Consider the following 13,936-nt stretch of genomic DNA (forward strand, 5'->3'; position numbering starts at 1 on the left):
CAAGGTTTATTCAGTCCTCTCTTAGGAGCAGCAGGCACATTTTGCTAAATATAGTGTGGTGTGCTAATAAGTGCTCTGTGTGGAGCATTGCACTGGGATCACTGCCACAGAGCTGGAGTGCAGTGCACAGGATGTTAGCCCATCTCCCTTTGGCTGAGATTTTCAGAAAGAAGTGCTTAAACTTAAGACTGCTAAATCCATACTCTGATATTTACATAAATAGCCTGATTTTTCAGAAAAGCAATACCAAGAAATTATCTTCCATTAAAATAATAAAATAGGAAAATGACTTACAACAAGAAAAGGTGTTATTATTCCTAGAAATAGTGCTGCTATGTATGAGTAGATTTTTGGGAAAAGAAGGGAACCACAACTTTTGATTTCCCCATCTTAATTAATTGTGGGATGCAAATGCAGTTTCTGAAAGAAAGTCACAGAATGGGTGTGGTGCAGGACAGACCTCAACACTATAGCTGGTCTGTATATGATGTATTTTACAGCATTAGGCAGGAATCTCTGTCTCAATCTGTACCTCTCTGTTTGGGTCTGAGATCCAAAAGCAGAAAAACAGATGAGTAGGACCTGAAAATCACATCTTTTGATCAACTCCAGGCCCAATTATTGATCTTTTATTTAATTTATTGATTATTCAGCAGAAGGCTTCACTGGCTAAAGTACCGGAGATAAAAAGTGCTTGATCCAGTGCTTCAGCTGGGGTGCCCAACACCATCTCAGGTTATACTTGAGGCATTTTCTTGGGGCTAGAAAATAAAACAGAGGACCTGCAGGAGACTCATACACTTGCATTTCAGCAAAGAGGAACTATCAGGCGGCCTGTAACACCCAGAACAGCACCAGGGGGTTGCCTCTGCCTCCTGGGTGGTCCAGAAGAGTTTGAGATGTGTCAGCATATGTGGATCCTTGTCTGTAGCTGGCATTTCTACAAGAGATCTCTGATGCTGCGGTACACTCAAATGGCTCTAGAGCCCAGTGATAGCAACTGATCCAAACCCCATGGATGGTGGGTGGCCAAACTGCTCAGGCACTGCTGAGTTCAGTAACTCAGGTCTTCAGCCACTGCAGAAGTTTAGATGCTGGGCTCATGTGCAGGCACCCAGTGTACCATAACCCAGAGCCAAATGCCACCTGAGGTGACCATGCAGGGCAGAGCAGTGGGCACATCCAATGTACCTAAAGAGCAAAGCTGCAATGGTGAGGCATGTGTCAAGGAGTACGTGTCCCCTGTCTGCCTTCTCAACCACTCTGGAGGTTAGAAAAACAGACTTTGGAGTTTTTATTAGAAAATAAGGTCCCAACAGCTACTCCTAGCATAAAGGGACCTCATCTTGCAGCAGCTGTTCTTAACTGGGGAAGAAGATCATGATGTAGTAAAGCCCCATGTGTGATTTGCCTTAAACAGGAAATCCTCTAAATACATTTCAAAGGGCACTGGGCAGAGGGTAAAGGAACAACAGGTCAGATTTTCCAAAAGCCTATTTGTTTAAAAATCCTAAGCAGATACATTAATTAGTTTATTTATTTTTTGCTTTTGTTAAACAAATAAGACACATTGGAGCTAGTAGCAAACACATTTCCCTGGATAAAAAATACACGCAGAAATCAAGACAATGACAAACTCAAGACATGTTCACTAAACTGAGCTGACTAAAAGCTAACAGAGTAGTGAGGCCAGCTGGAGAGCATCCAAGAGATCGGAGGAAAGGGCGTATGAGAAGAGATATTTTAACAGCTTCAAGTGAAGCCTCTCAGCAGGCTGTAGAGGTGTTGATACCCAAGAGAGAGACCCAGCTCCAACAGGTGAAAAAGGCTTTCAGCAGAGAGTACATGGAAGCTATCAAGTAACCTTTAAAAGCAGAAACAAAAGCCAATAGTTTTCTGTTTACACAACAGAGTGCTTCTGATACTGAAGCACAGGGTAACATCTATTTATAATCCAAATTAATTTTGTCTTCTGGTATTTGGAACTGTCCATATTCAACATATTGGGAAGCAGCAGCCACAAGGCTGTATTAAGAAATACTGATTTAGATCTGCATTGTTTAGTCCATGTATTTTCCTCCTTAGTCACTTGCCAATTATAATTTTTGCAAAAGAAGCAAGTTTCTTTTTCAAAGTGGATTCATGTGGAGTCCATAAGTGTTGTGACAGGTGATACCTAGGCTGTGCTTTTAATGCCTGTGAGCTAAACTCTTGCCTGACTTCTTTTTCCACAAACCCTCAAAGTTTCCAAGTATCCATCAATATCTGTGGTAAGTAACATGAAGATGAGAACCACAGATTATAGGTCCCAGGAAAGTATATATAATTTAGGCTATCCAGCTCCTTGGACCTGGTGCATTCCCTAGCTGTGCCCTAGCCCAAGTTTTTTTTGCAGAGGAAAAAGCTGTGATGAATGCCACAGTCTGTGAGTTTGAATATGAAGGCACGGAGACTGAGAAGCTGGGGGAGTGGGGAGCAGGGATAGTGGTGATCATGGAGTCCATCTCCCATGAAGTTTAGAAATGGTCAAAAAAATGACGTGACTATCATATGTGGACATACTGTAACAGCAAAAGGGGTTTTAGCAAGACTGGTGGGATCTGTACCTCCGACAGTAACATACAAAAATGATTCTCCCAGTCTGGTTTCTTTGCTGTTTGAGTGTGCAGACATGCCAGTTAAGCAAGCAATTTTTCACAATAATACAAGGGTATTTTTGTGGAATCAAGACGGCTGGAACTGGATGATCCTTAAGGTCCCTTTCAACCCATACCATTTTATGATTCTCTGATTCAAAGATACAGGCTTCTCTGGTGTAGTTGTATTTTCTTATTTCTGACAGCTGTGCTCATAGTCATATTCTGGACAGCTTGCCTAACTCATCTAAAACAAGTTATTATCTATTGTCAGCTGCTACAAAACAGCTCCCCAAAGTATGCTGTTACCACTAAGTATGGTATGGAGAATTTCTCTTTGAAGTCCTGGGGCACTTGAAAATAACAGGCCATGAACTAAATGGCCTCTAGGGATCTTTTCCAGCCTCATTTACTATGGTTCTGTGCATTTGCATCAGATTCACTTGTCACAATGCTTAAAGTTTTGAATGTTTGTCCTGCTGAACTGAGGATTTGGGGCTGATCTTCACATCCTCTAAACCTTCTTGGAAAGATGTGTATTGGGATTGAGTGCAGCAGCAGCTGATTATTCCCTCTTGACAGCTTTCCTCCAGCCTGCTCTTCAGTGAGAGGAATCACCACATCCTCAATGTCTTTTGTTTCTGTGGGGAACAGAAGGCCAGCATCAGCAGTTGGCTGAATGACAAGGTACTTGAGTCCTAAAATTTCCCCCCCACCATTAATTATTCCACTGTCTGCAACAGTCTGCAACAAAAGGATCAGGTCACTCATTAGCTAATACAACCTGAGCTTTCAACAGCTTTGAATGCTTTTCCCATTCAGACACAAGCTTATTTTCTCTGTAAAACTACCTACCACCTACACTTACCCTGCTGTCCCAATAGGTACTGATTTTTTAATATATAGAAATACTAAGAAGAATTAGCAAAATGTTCCAATTCAGAGCTTGGCACTGTGCCATTTCAGAATTTGTTGCTGATTAGTATCAAGAGCTTCTTCATAGAAAGAAATTACTTTGCAACAGTTGAAGTGCTACCAAATATAGGAAAACACATGGCTATTAATCCTTCTGCAGATGTTGAATCCAATTAGGTACTCAGTGAGCTCTGTACTATGATGTTCTGCAAGTAGCAGCTAGTGGCTAGTGATTTCTAAAAATATTTTAATTTTTCAAGATTATGGGTTTCCTCAGTGAATCATCATTCTTTCACAATGAAACCCTCAGCTATGTGGAGAGGAATGCTTAGATTTGCATTCACAATTTTTTGTGACTAGTCCATTGCCATGACAGGAACAATTATGTTAAAACATACAGTGATACCTGAAAAATGTACAGTCACTGTCCTCAGTTAGTTTATTTTCTTGTCCTCTTTAATCAATCAAGATTTGTACTGGTTTCATAGAGGGATGCTTCCTGAATAGATCAGGACTCTGTCACGAAATAATGAACCAGTTTCTTTGAAAGAAAGCAACTTTATTTAGAAATGTTACTACTGTAACAGTAAAGAGTGTTTGTGTATGTGTATGGGACTATAAGATTGTTGCATCTATTGTTTCCAATTTCAGTATTAAAGCTCTATGTTTCCTTAAGAAATACTGCCTAAAAATTAACTGGACTTTCTCAGGCTCCCAAACTCCACTAAATACCAGCTTCTTTCTATTTATAAATCTTCTTTTGAAAGATTTATTTACTTTTCCAGTTCTATTTATCTGGAGCCACAATAATTAACTTACAGAAAATTTTATGATGGGAAAAACCAATTACACGAATTAGAGAAATAAATAGTTGCCAAGGAAAACATACCTGATAAGGCAGATAATTATTTCATGGCTGTCACACTTTCCAGAGATGCTGCTTCTGTAGTTGTTCCACTGAATGAGCAGATTTTAGATAGCACCAGTCCTCTCTGAACACTGCTAATATAAGAAGCCAGTCCTCATTATGAGAGGTCAGACTAATTCTGCTCTCTGAATACCATCTCTGAAATGAACTTATCCAAATAAACAAACATCAGACTGAGATTTTGTCCTGTCGTTGACTAGAAATCTCTCATAGAAGGCAGAGCCTGGTGGAAGCAGTTTAATGTTAATGTGTTTTGTCCTGCATTTTATGAGTGTGGATATAGTGTAATATTAGTTTTATAACTGATGTAATAGGGAATAAAAAGTAAACTGGAAAGGCTGTCCATTGTACAGTTAGGAATGAATGGGCCTCTTAAATGACTGTACTAAGACAGTGCTTAATTTAGATGTACTGTAGTGATAGATGCAGTGATAGACTGACCAGCAAAGTACTTCCTGGGCAGATGTGCTGTACTGACTGCAAGTCACTGGCACCACCACAATTTTGTTTGTATAACAACACTCAATATTTAATCTATATATTGTTTGATGTTCAAAGAGCTTACCCTTTTTTTATTTTATTCTTCCTCTGTGCAAAACATGTACTCAAATGCATATATACATATGAATAACACATTTACCATATTCATATGTAAAGCAGATGCATCTAGCTGTCATGACAACAGAGGCCAAATCTAGTGTGATAGCCACATGGAAATGATATTCAAGATTTACAGTGCTGAAATGCAGAATATCCTGTTTTATTCTGCCCTGTCAATGCAGTTTGAGGTAACAAAAATAAAAGAGGTGTCAGAAAGACAAAGTTGCCTGAATTACTTTAGATCCAAAGCCATTTCAAAATTTCTAAGAAATTCCTGGTTACCTACAATATTACTGTAACACACCTACACCAGAAATGGACAATATTTTTAAAAGTATAAATATTAATTTAAATGTTGATTTTTAAATTTAAATATATTTCAGTGTGTTCAGATTAGATAGCAGAGAAAATTGTGAAGTTGGAGTACAATGGTCTTAATGTGTTTAACATTTGTCTAAGAAACAAGCAGGCAGGAGAGTGTTGTTAAGTTTATGCATTTCAGAAATGCCTTCTGCATCACATACTATGTACATTCAGACTATGAATGTACATAGCAACAGTGCTAATTAAAAACAACCCGTTTAATTACTGTGATATATGAAAGCTCACACTCCAAATGCAATTTTTTGCACATAAATGATCTTAGAAGAATCATGGTTAGAAGAGTTAGAATATGAGTTAAGGATAAGAACAAAATCCTGCTGCCCTTGGAGCTGACTAATCATTTGCTCTTGCCAGCTCTGAATCTTACTTCACATGAAGAAATTAAGCAAAGCTGGTCAGCTGAGAGGAAGGGGAGATAGTCCCCTCAGCAGCATCTAAGTCTGTGAGTATGAGATTCTTGCAGACCTGAGAGACCCCTCGCTTTCAAAGTCTCCTAATGTAAATACACAAATGTATTTACTAATGTAAATACACTTGTAGCTTTACACCAAAGTATTTAAACCTTTAAAAACAGTATTTCTGAATGTTTAACTTCTACACAGAATAATGCATATTTTATTCCAGCCTCATTTTTGGCATTAATTGCTTTTAACATAATTAATTGCTTTTAACATAAAACCTTGGTTATCCTATGATGAAAAACATCCACAGTATATTGTAAAAACCTACCATTGCAGTGCACAAGTGATAAAAATACCTTATTTGCATTAATTCACTTCCTGTGGGAGGATATTTCATTGCAATTCCTGATGTCCATTCTTCTGAAACTATTTTCCACACCACATTTATATTTGTGTTCTTGGTGTGTTCATTCAGGGAACTAACATTTTAAAATATATTATGTCTTAGAAATATTGTTTTTCCATATCAGATCTGGATAAGAAGAAATCCAGTTCTCCATGCCAAAATGATGCCAAAAGAGAAAATCCAACTCAACAGCTGGGCAAGGGTGTTTAATAGGTCAAGAGTTTTATCAGCGGAGGAGATGTTGCTTTTAGAAAGCGCATTCTATCAATACCAGACAGCTGAAACTGTGCCGTGTCCCAAAGAGAAGCTGACTCACTTCCAAAGTGTTTGGAAATGTCAGCGCATGTCTTCTGGTTATCACTTTCTTTTCAGCATTTGGGTTCTTGTGTAGATGACAGGTCAGATGATGTGCAGAAATGAAGCTCAGGAGACACAAGTCCTCCTGCCGACAGGTCCTTGATCTCCCAGTCCTGCGGAAAAGTGCCCAGGAGCAGTCCTCTGATAAAATATAAATCTCCTCTATCGGTCACTTCCACGCCGGCTGGAACCCCCCCGATGACTCTGCCGGTCACGTCGTGCACGGAGCCGAAAGGGACCCAGTGTGGTCCCGGAACCTCCCCGGCCGCTCCGAGCGGAGGTCCCTAGCTCTGAGCTGAGGCATGGCCCCATCTCTCCCACCGTCCACCCTTCCCGGCCCTGTTTTCCGTCTCGTCCTCAGAGCGGTGGTCCCGGGGCCCAGCGGCAGCCTCGGCAGGCGGACAGACGGACGCTGGGGCTGTCGGTCGCTGCTCCTGCCCGGTGCCGCCACCGGGGGGCGCTCGGGCACCACGGATGGCCCCGGTGTGGCGGGGCGGCGGCGCTGGGGCGCCGGGACGAGCGGGGCTGCGGCTGCGAGACACCCGCAGTTTCCCCCCCCCCCTCCCTGTTTGCCCCTGCTCCTCGCCCATCTCTGTTCCGCGTCCTGACTTTGCGCAGTCGCTCCGAGGGGACAGTGACATCATTTTAGCCCAGGGGTCTCGGAGGAGTCTCGCCCGCCAGTGTTACCGGGGATGCCGTTCCCCACGGGTGTGGGAGCAGTCCCGCTGCTGGCTCCGGGCCCCCTGGGGTGCTCTGTCTGGGCCGTCGGCAGAGAAGGGACCGGGTGTTCCGCCGTGTCACCCTCTGGCACGGAGCGCTGCAGAGGCCGGGACACGTCGGGTGACCCGGGCAGGTTCCCGAGAGCGAGTAATGGGAGATCCTAGCGGAGCCTCTCCCGCAGCGGATTATCAGATTTTGGAAGGTGAAGTTCCTTTGGAAGGCACGGACTTTCAGACATGGGTTACGGGCGCGGATTTTCCGCGGGGTCCGAGGGAGGGTCGGTGCTGCTGTGCGCCCCGTTCCTCGGCCCGGGGAGCCGTACCCATCCCGCTGCAGGGCTGTTCCCGGCGCCCGCGGCGCTTCGTGCTCCAAGTAAAACACCCATGTAGCGGAGGGCTGTCGGGGGTGTGTGTGTGTGTTTAATGTATGTTTAACGTATGGCTGCATAACGTTGAGGTCAGACACACCTGAACCGTGTCACAATGATTATATCGCCTTTGCCCTCACGGCTCCCGGCCGCGCCACCGGCAGTGGCCGCGCTGCTCTGCAAGACGGTGCCAGGGATCAGCCCAGCCTCGGGCCCTCCGCGGGGGCGACGGGGGCTGCCTGGAACACCCTCCCCCCCCGCCCGGGGACACCCTCCGCGCCGCCGTCCCTCGAAGCCTGCCCGAAGACTCAATTTTTCCACTGCCCTCCCGTGTCCTCCCCGTTTGGGAAGCCTAGAGGAGAGAGGGAGGGGGCGGCGGGCCGGGCCCCTGCCTCTGGGCGCGCTGCCGCCGCGGCTCCCGTCTCATGCCGCAGGAATGCGCGGAGGTATGCGCCAGTTTCCAGAAGTGGATCCCCTTCCTTGCTGGAGCACAGCAGCGCATATATCACCCGGTGGCAGCAGTCCACCTTCCCTGAAGTTTCGTAACCGCTTACGAGGGTAAATTGAGAGTTGGGAACAGCCCTCTATTAAGTAGCAGATTGAGAAGAGGCTCTTCCCACTTGGAGAAGGCAAGTCTTCCCAGACAGACCCCTCGCATCGGGAGCTACAGTAATCGAGACGCCTCCTCTGTTGCCGCAGTTGCCGCTGCCGCTGCTCCTCCTTCGCCGCTGCTGCTACTTGCTGCTCCCTCCACAAGGTGCCCCCGGAGCTTCATCCTTTATCCTCCTCCCTTTATCCAGGTCCGACGGCTGCGGCTTCCGTCGCTGCGGGCACCGCCGGAGTCATCGCCGGAGGAGCTGTCCCGTCACCGACCCCGGCACCCTGCGGCCACCCCGGCAGGTCTGTGTGTGCCCGCGCAGGAGCGGGGTCCCCTGCCCGCCCTCCGTGTCCCGCTCTGTCCGCACGCACCGCGCACCTTAGGCAGGGCCAGCAGCGCCGGGCTGGAAGCTGACACGGGATTAGGAGGGAGCGTGTGTGCGAGCGTCGGGCATGTCAGAGCCGGCTGCAGGCGTGCGGCCGGGCGGGCGGAGAGGTGCGGGGCAGAGCGCCCCGGGGCCGCTGGCTGTCAGCCCGGGGAAAGGCACCCGGCGGGATCCCGGGCCCGAGCGCTGCCGGCGGACAGAAATGGCTGGGCAGAAATGCGGGCAGGGGCGGTGGTGTCCCGGAGACAGAGGCTCCCGGCTGCTGGAGGCTCCAGGAGGAGCCCGCTGTCAGCACCCAGCGCGCCTGCAGGCACGCTACCGCTGCGGCTTTGGCAGGAGCTCTCGCTTCCCTCCCTTGTGTGTGCAGCTGCCGGTGATGCTTTCTCCTGCTTCCAGTTTTTTATATCTTTGATGGGTAGCGGGCTTTTCCTGCTGTTTTTTTCTTTTTCCGTTAACTTTAGTTTTTTCCTTCTTGAAAGTGGTAAATGCCGTGCACTGTATGGTTTAGAAATGCTTTGGCTAAGCTTCTGTAGGTTGAATTAGCGAGAGATAGGACTGGCACTGTGAAAGCTTGTGTCTGACTTTTTCTGAGTGGTCTCTAAAGATCAATGAGAAAACCTTTAGTCCTTACACGAAGTCTGTTGTGTCCCTGCTGAGACAGGAGGTGTCCTCTGCCACCTCCAGGGCTTCTTTCACGCCTAAATTCGCGAGAAGGAAACGGTATTTCTAGGTTAGCAAATGAATGCTTTGGCTGAGGTGGTGTATTTCATCAATCAAAAAACGTGTGTTAGGAATGGTAGACCTGCAACAGTGGAGAGTTCCTAGATGCCTTTGTGAGATGGTTAATTTCTGTTGCTTTTCAAAATGATCAAAAGATGGCAGTCAAAGCTCGCACAAGGTTATCAGGACAAAGCGTCCCTTTGCGTTGAATTTAGGCAACCGTTAAACTCACTGCTACATGCGGTAGATCTGCCCAGGGGCAGCCGTTTCCCACGCAGGACAGTGATACAATTTTGGAGCTTTCGGAACATTTCAAGACTAACCTTGGTCTTTGTTGTGTTAATGTCAGTATTACTCTCTGGTTTAGCTGCTGGAACTGCCATTAGGCTGAAGCCTTTGCTTAGATTTTTGTTGAGCTTTTGGTATTTTCATGTACAGTAAAGGCGTTTGGCTGAGGCAACTATATACAGCTGCTCAAATGAAGCCTGTTAAGCTCAGTGTCAGTAACTGGGAGATCCCTGGATCTCCACAGTGTCTTCCCACCAAATGTGCCTTGCTGGGTAGTTCTTAAGATGGTAGAAGAATATTGCTTTCCCTTTCATTTTTTTTTCTGCGGACTAATGATTTATGTATTTTTCTTTTGTTTTGCTCTTGGCACCTTCCTGATAAAATCTGTTGCCTAATTGCTTTTGGAATCCTTTCCTGCAGCCTAATTATGATATATAATGCATTTATGACTTTATTCATTCAAATTGCCATTCCCCTATTTCTTGAGATAGAAACATCTGAAACTATAGAAACACTTAGATGCATGTGTAGATTCATATTAGACTTTACTTAGACAAGGAAATAATTTGGAAGTTTTACTGGAGTAATTGGCAGTAATTTTACATGACCTAGAGCATATAGTTATGAAGGTATGGCTGTTTGCAATTAAGAACCACTAACTTGGTCTAATCCCACATATTTTGCTAGAAAACCTGCAGTGGTTGTGAGACTCCTATGCCTGTCAGCTTTATATAGTGTATTTTAAATATATTTTCTCTCAGGACATGTAAATGAATTATCAGATGTTGAAACATCATGGCTAGACAGACGTGTCAAATTTCAGATGTGTGTTACACACACTTCTGTATAACCTATTTCAGACTTTCAAGAAATGAAGAATAGCACATTTGTAGGCAGAACCCCTCAAAAAAGTTTTATTACAGTTTCCAAACTGCCTTGAGACCAGTAAAACAAAGCTAACTAAGTGGTTCAACAGCTATGAAAAAGGAGCCGATTAAAATCCCCAGCTGAAAGAGACATTTAGTTGATCCAAGGCAGGAATGACCTCTGAATTAGCTATCATCACATTCAGGGATGAAGTCATGGAGCTCCCTTCTGGCTTCTGCCTGTGCAGAGGCACAGATCTTCACTGCGCTTCCCTGATCAAATTAACCCTAACTAGGTAAAAGCTTCATGTGCTTACTGTGATTGGAAATGGTTCAGCAACAATAGGCATATTATTGCGAGACGAGACTCTCCAGTTAACCATACAGATCGTTCGTCATCTTGGACAGCTTTCAAGTCTAGAGGTTCCAACCTGGTCCCGTGGGTGGGGGCTGGGGATAAGGGAAAAAAGTGAAATCCACGGTTTGTCTTTTTTATGTTTTATGAATACACCCACGCAATCCTTTAATCCACATGTATCATTTCCTTCTCGTTTCTCCCCCTTACTCCCTTCCCCATCATTGCAGATTCATTCATGTTGTTGTGATCTCAAAGGGCAGAAATGAAGACAGCGCTGTGCTCGGCAGTCGCTGCTCTGTGTGCAGCCGCCCTCCTCTCCTCCATCGAGGCTGAAGGTAACCTTCTCCTCCCTGCCCTCTTGCCCCGGTGCCCTGCTGACCAGCAAATCTTCCAATCAGCCTTGAGCTACTGCCTCTCTCCCTCTCTGTTTATGAGTGTGAATACTTCACCTTCTTTCTTTCTCTCCTTCAGAGAAACACCTCTCCTTCCTTGCTCAGCTCCTTCTGTGTTGTGTTTCTCCCGGCTAGCGAGCCGGACCGTAGCTCCCTCTGGTGTGTCCCTCTGGTGTGCTGTCCACACCGCCCCACAGGCAGGACGAGGCCAGCTGGTGCGGCCACCCGGGCACAGCGCCCCGAGGAGCCCATTGCCACTGGTGGGCAGCCCGGCATGGCTGGGCCCATGGCTCTGCCCCCAGGATGGACCAAGAAGGGCTGGTCTTTAGTAGTATTGAGAGAGCAAACGGAAAACCTACTACTCAACAACCTGCAACTTGGAAATAAAATGCTCCAACAGAGTCTGGCTCTCTGCGCCTGTGTGTTTTGTCCAGCCGGGTGCCGCGCCTCCGCCCCACCGGCCTGCCGGTGCATCGGCCTCCCCTGCTCGGCGGGGCGACCCCCGGCTGAGCCTCGGGGGGCCGGACCCTCCCTCAGGGACACCTCAACTTCTGTGGTGGGTCTGACCCGGGGAACGCGCCTGGGGAGATGCTGCCAGCGCCGTGACACACCTCATGGGCACCGCTGATGGGAAGGCTGGGCCAGGCCTTGCTGTGGCAGCCGGGGCTCCAAGGCTCTGGCACGCATGTGATACTGTCACCTCCAAAAAGGCTTTCCTTTTCCTTCTCCTCCTCAGCCCTTGGCACTGTCTCTCTGGAGGCTGAGGCCCCTGTCAGCCCTGGCAGCATCCTGCCTCCAGCTGAAGCCGTGGGGAGATCCATCTTCACTGCCATACTTGCCACAGGGTGGCTCAAAATGGCCCTGGTCCAGCATTTACTCCCCAGTGGGTTAACATCAACTGTGTCCTGTGCCCTCAGTGTGAGCTGCTTGGCTTTTTTGGCCATAGTCATGGCATTTCTGTCAGCAGTGGCTTCCAGGGGGAAAAAAAGGCTGAATGTCCTGCACTGAAATGACTTGATCTGACCTCTGGGACCTGACTCCATCATAGGTGTGAACTCCCCTGGATTTACTGGAAAAAACCAGAAGCCAGCAACTGATAATTCATTTTTTTTTGCCTTCCTTCTCTTTTTGTCTTGAACTGAAACAAATTCCTTGATCATGGCCTGCCACAAGCTCCCTTGTCTGGACCTGGTCACCTTGGCTGATCTCTTCTAAAATCATGGGGTGTCAGAGATGCCTCTGCAGTGTTTTCCCCCCAAGTAGTGTTTGTTTGGGACTTGTAAAGTACTCTTTCTTTCTGGAAAAAGATGGCATTTTTGCCAGTAGTGCAACATGTGGTCACCCAAGGAGATAATCAGTCCACTGCCTTCTTCTTGTGCTGCGTTCCTTTGGGCAAAGGAGCTGGAAAAGGTCATTTGAAGTCATTTCAGAGTTGCATTTGAAACACAGGACTGCCATGCCAGAGAAAGCAGAGAAAGTGCACAGTTTTGATGGAGGGAGTGGATGTGTTTGTGCAGTCTTCCTCATCTTAGAAGGGTGCTCACTTGGAGCTGGAGTAATATTACTGTTCTGCTCTCTGAATTACACGCATGGAGTATGTTATTTCAAAATGTAAGTAAAGGTGTTTTATTTAGCTGTAGTGTAGACTAAACCAGTCATACCTTCAGTACTGTTAAAGAAAGCTAGAAAAATGTATTTGGAACAGCATAGTTATAACAGCAAATCTTGACACATAGCTGGATGACCTTGATTAGATGTTGGAGGATGCACTATTGCCAAGCAAAAGAGTGGATAAAGCTTGATCTTGAGAGTTGTAGAGGGCTCTTGGACAGAACTTATATTACTTTGCTTTCAGAAATGTTTGATAAATAAAGTACCTAATTTAGAGTGATCATATTTCTATGAGAAGATTCTCCTAGCTCCAGAGTTTTGAAGAGCAGGGAAATGTGGGATGAAAACTTTTGGTGCTGAAAATGGGGCAAGAAATAGTGGTGCTGAAAATAAAAGTTCAAAACTAGTAGGACTTGTTCAAAACTTTAGGACTTGCTGTGGTGGGAAGAGCTTTTGTAGAGATTTATGCAGTGGGGTTTTTGTTTGCACTGTACTGGTCATTCTTCTGCACTGTTATAATTTTGTGCTGCAAGTTTGCATAATTTTGTAAATTGCACCTTATTTAATTTAGCAAATTATTTACTTATTTATTTACTTTATTCTGGTGTCATTGCAACTTAAATCCTGTCTGCTGAACTAACTTTCTCCTGTGAATGTTTGTCCCTTGTTCTTATTTTTCCAAATTTCAGATCACTTTGTGGCAAAGCTATCCTCCCCCACCAGTCAGTCAGTCCTGTGGCTTTTTTTGTGGTTCTTTTTGATTCTTCATGTACAATTCACAGGACATGCATTTGAATTGAAGGTGTGGGTAGACACTTGATGGGATGAAAAAGTGAGAGAAGAATAAGGGAATAAGGGCCATTTAATGTGATGAAGATTCTTGATATGAGGTGGGAAGGTGGGGTGAGAGCAGAGGAAAGAAAAAGTTTAATTTTCTGCCCTCCTTCAGCTTTCACTTTTCAGTCTTCCCTGAAAGCAGATCTAGTGTTTATCTGATGCTGCTG

At 45.7% G+C, this 13,936-nt stretch overlaps 1 protein-coding gene and 1 long non-coding RNA gene across 4 annotated transcripts in view; one reads left to right on the forward strand and one right to left on the reverse strand.

Annotated features, from left to right (window-relative positions):
• Nucleotides 1-691: 691 nt before the first annotated feature.
• Nucleotides 692-7,013, reverse strand: LOC109022545. The gene is made up of 3 exons (XR_002001485.2): nt 6,193-7,013; nt 4,441-4,553; nt 692-3,277 (listed from the first exon to the last, which is right to left on the reverse strand). It is a non-coding gene; the product is annotated as an uncharacterized LOC109022545 (long non-coding RNA).
• Nucleotides 7,014-8,386: 1,373 nt separating this feature from the next.
• COL12A1 (collagen type XII alpha 1 chain) overlaps nt 8,387-13,936 on the forward strand; it is a 100,262-nt gene continuing 94,712 nt past the window's right edge. For 2 of the 3 annotated variants that reach the window (XM_015622891.3, XM_015622892.3), the window contains exons 1-2: nt 8,387-8,614; nt 11,157-11,264. In XM_015622891.3, the coding sequence (XP_015478377.1) occupies nt 11,192-11,264 (73 nt within the window). In that variant the 5' untranslated portion in view covers nt 8,387-8,614; nt 11,157-11,191. The remainder of the gene's footprint in view (nt 8,615-11,156; nt 11,265-13,936) is intronic. The other variant, XM_019006140.2, reaches the window with a different exon arrangement.

Source organism: Parus major, chromosome 3, assembly GCF_001522545.3.
Source record: "Parus major isolate Abel chromosome 3, Parus_major1.1, whole genome shotgun sequence".
NCBI classification, from domain to species: domain Eukaryota; kingdom Metazoa; phylum Chordata; class Aves; order Passeriformes; family Paridae; genus Parus; species Parus major.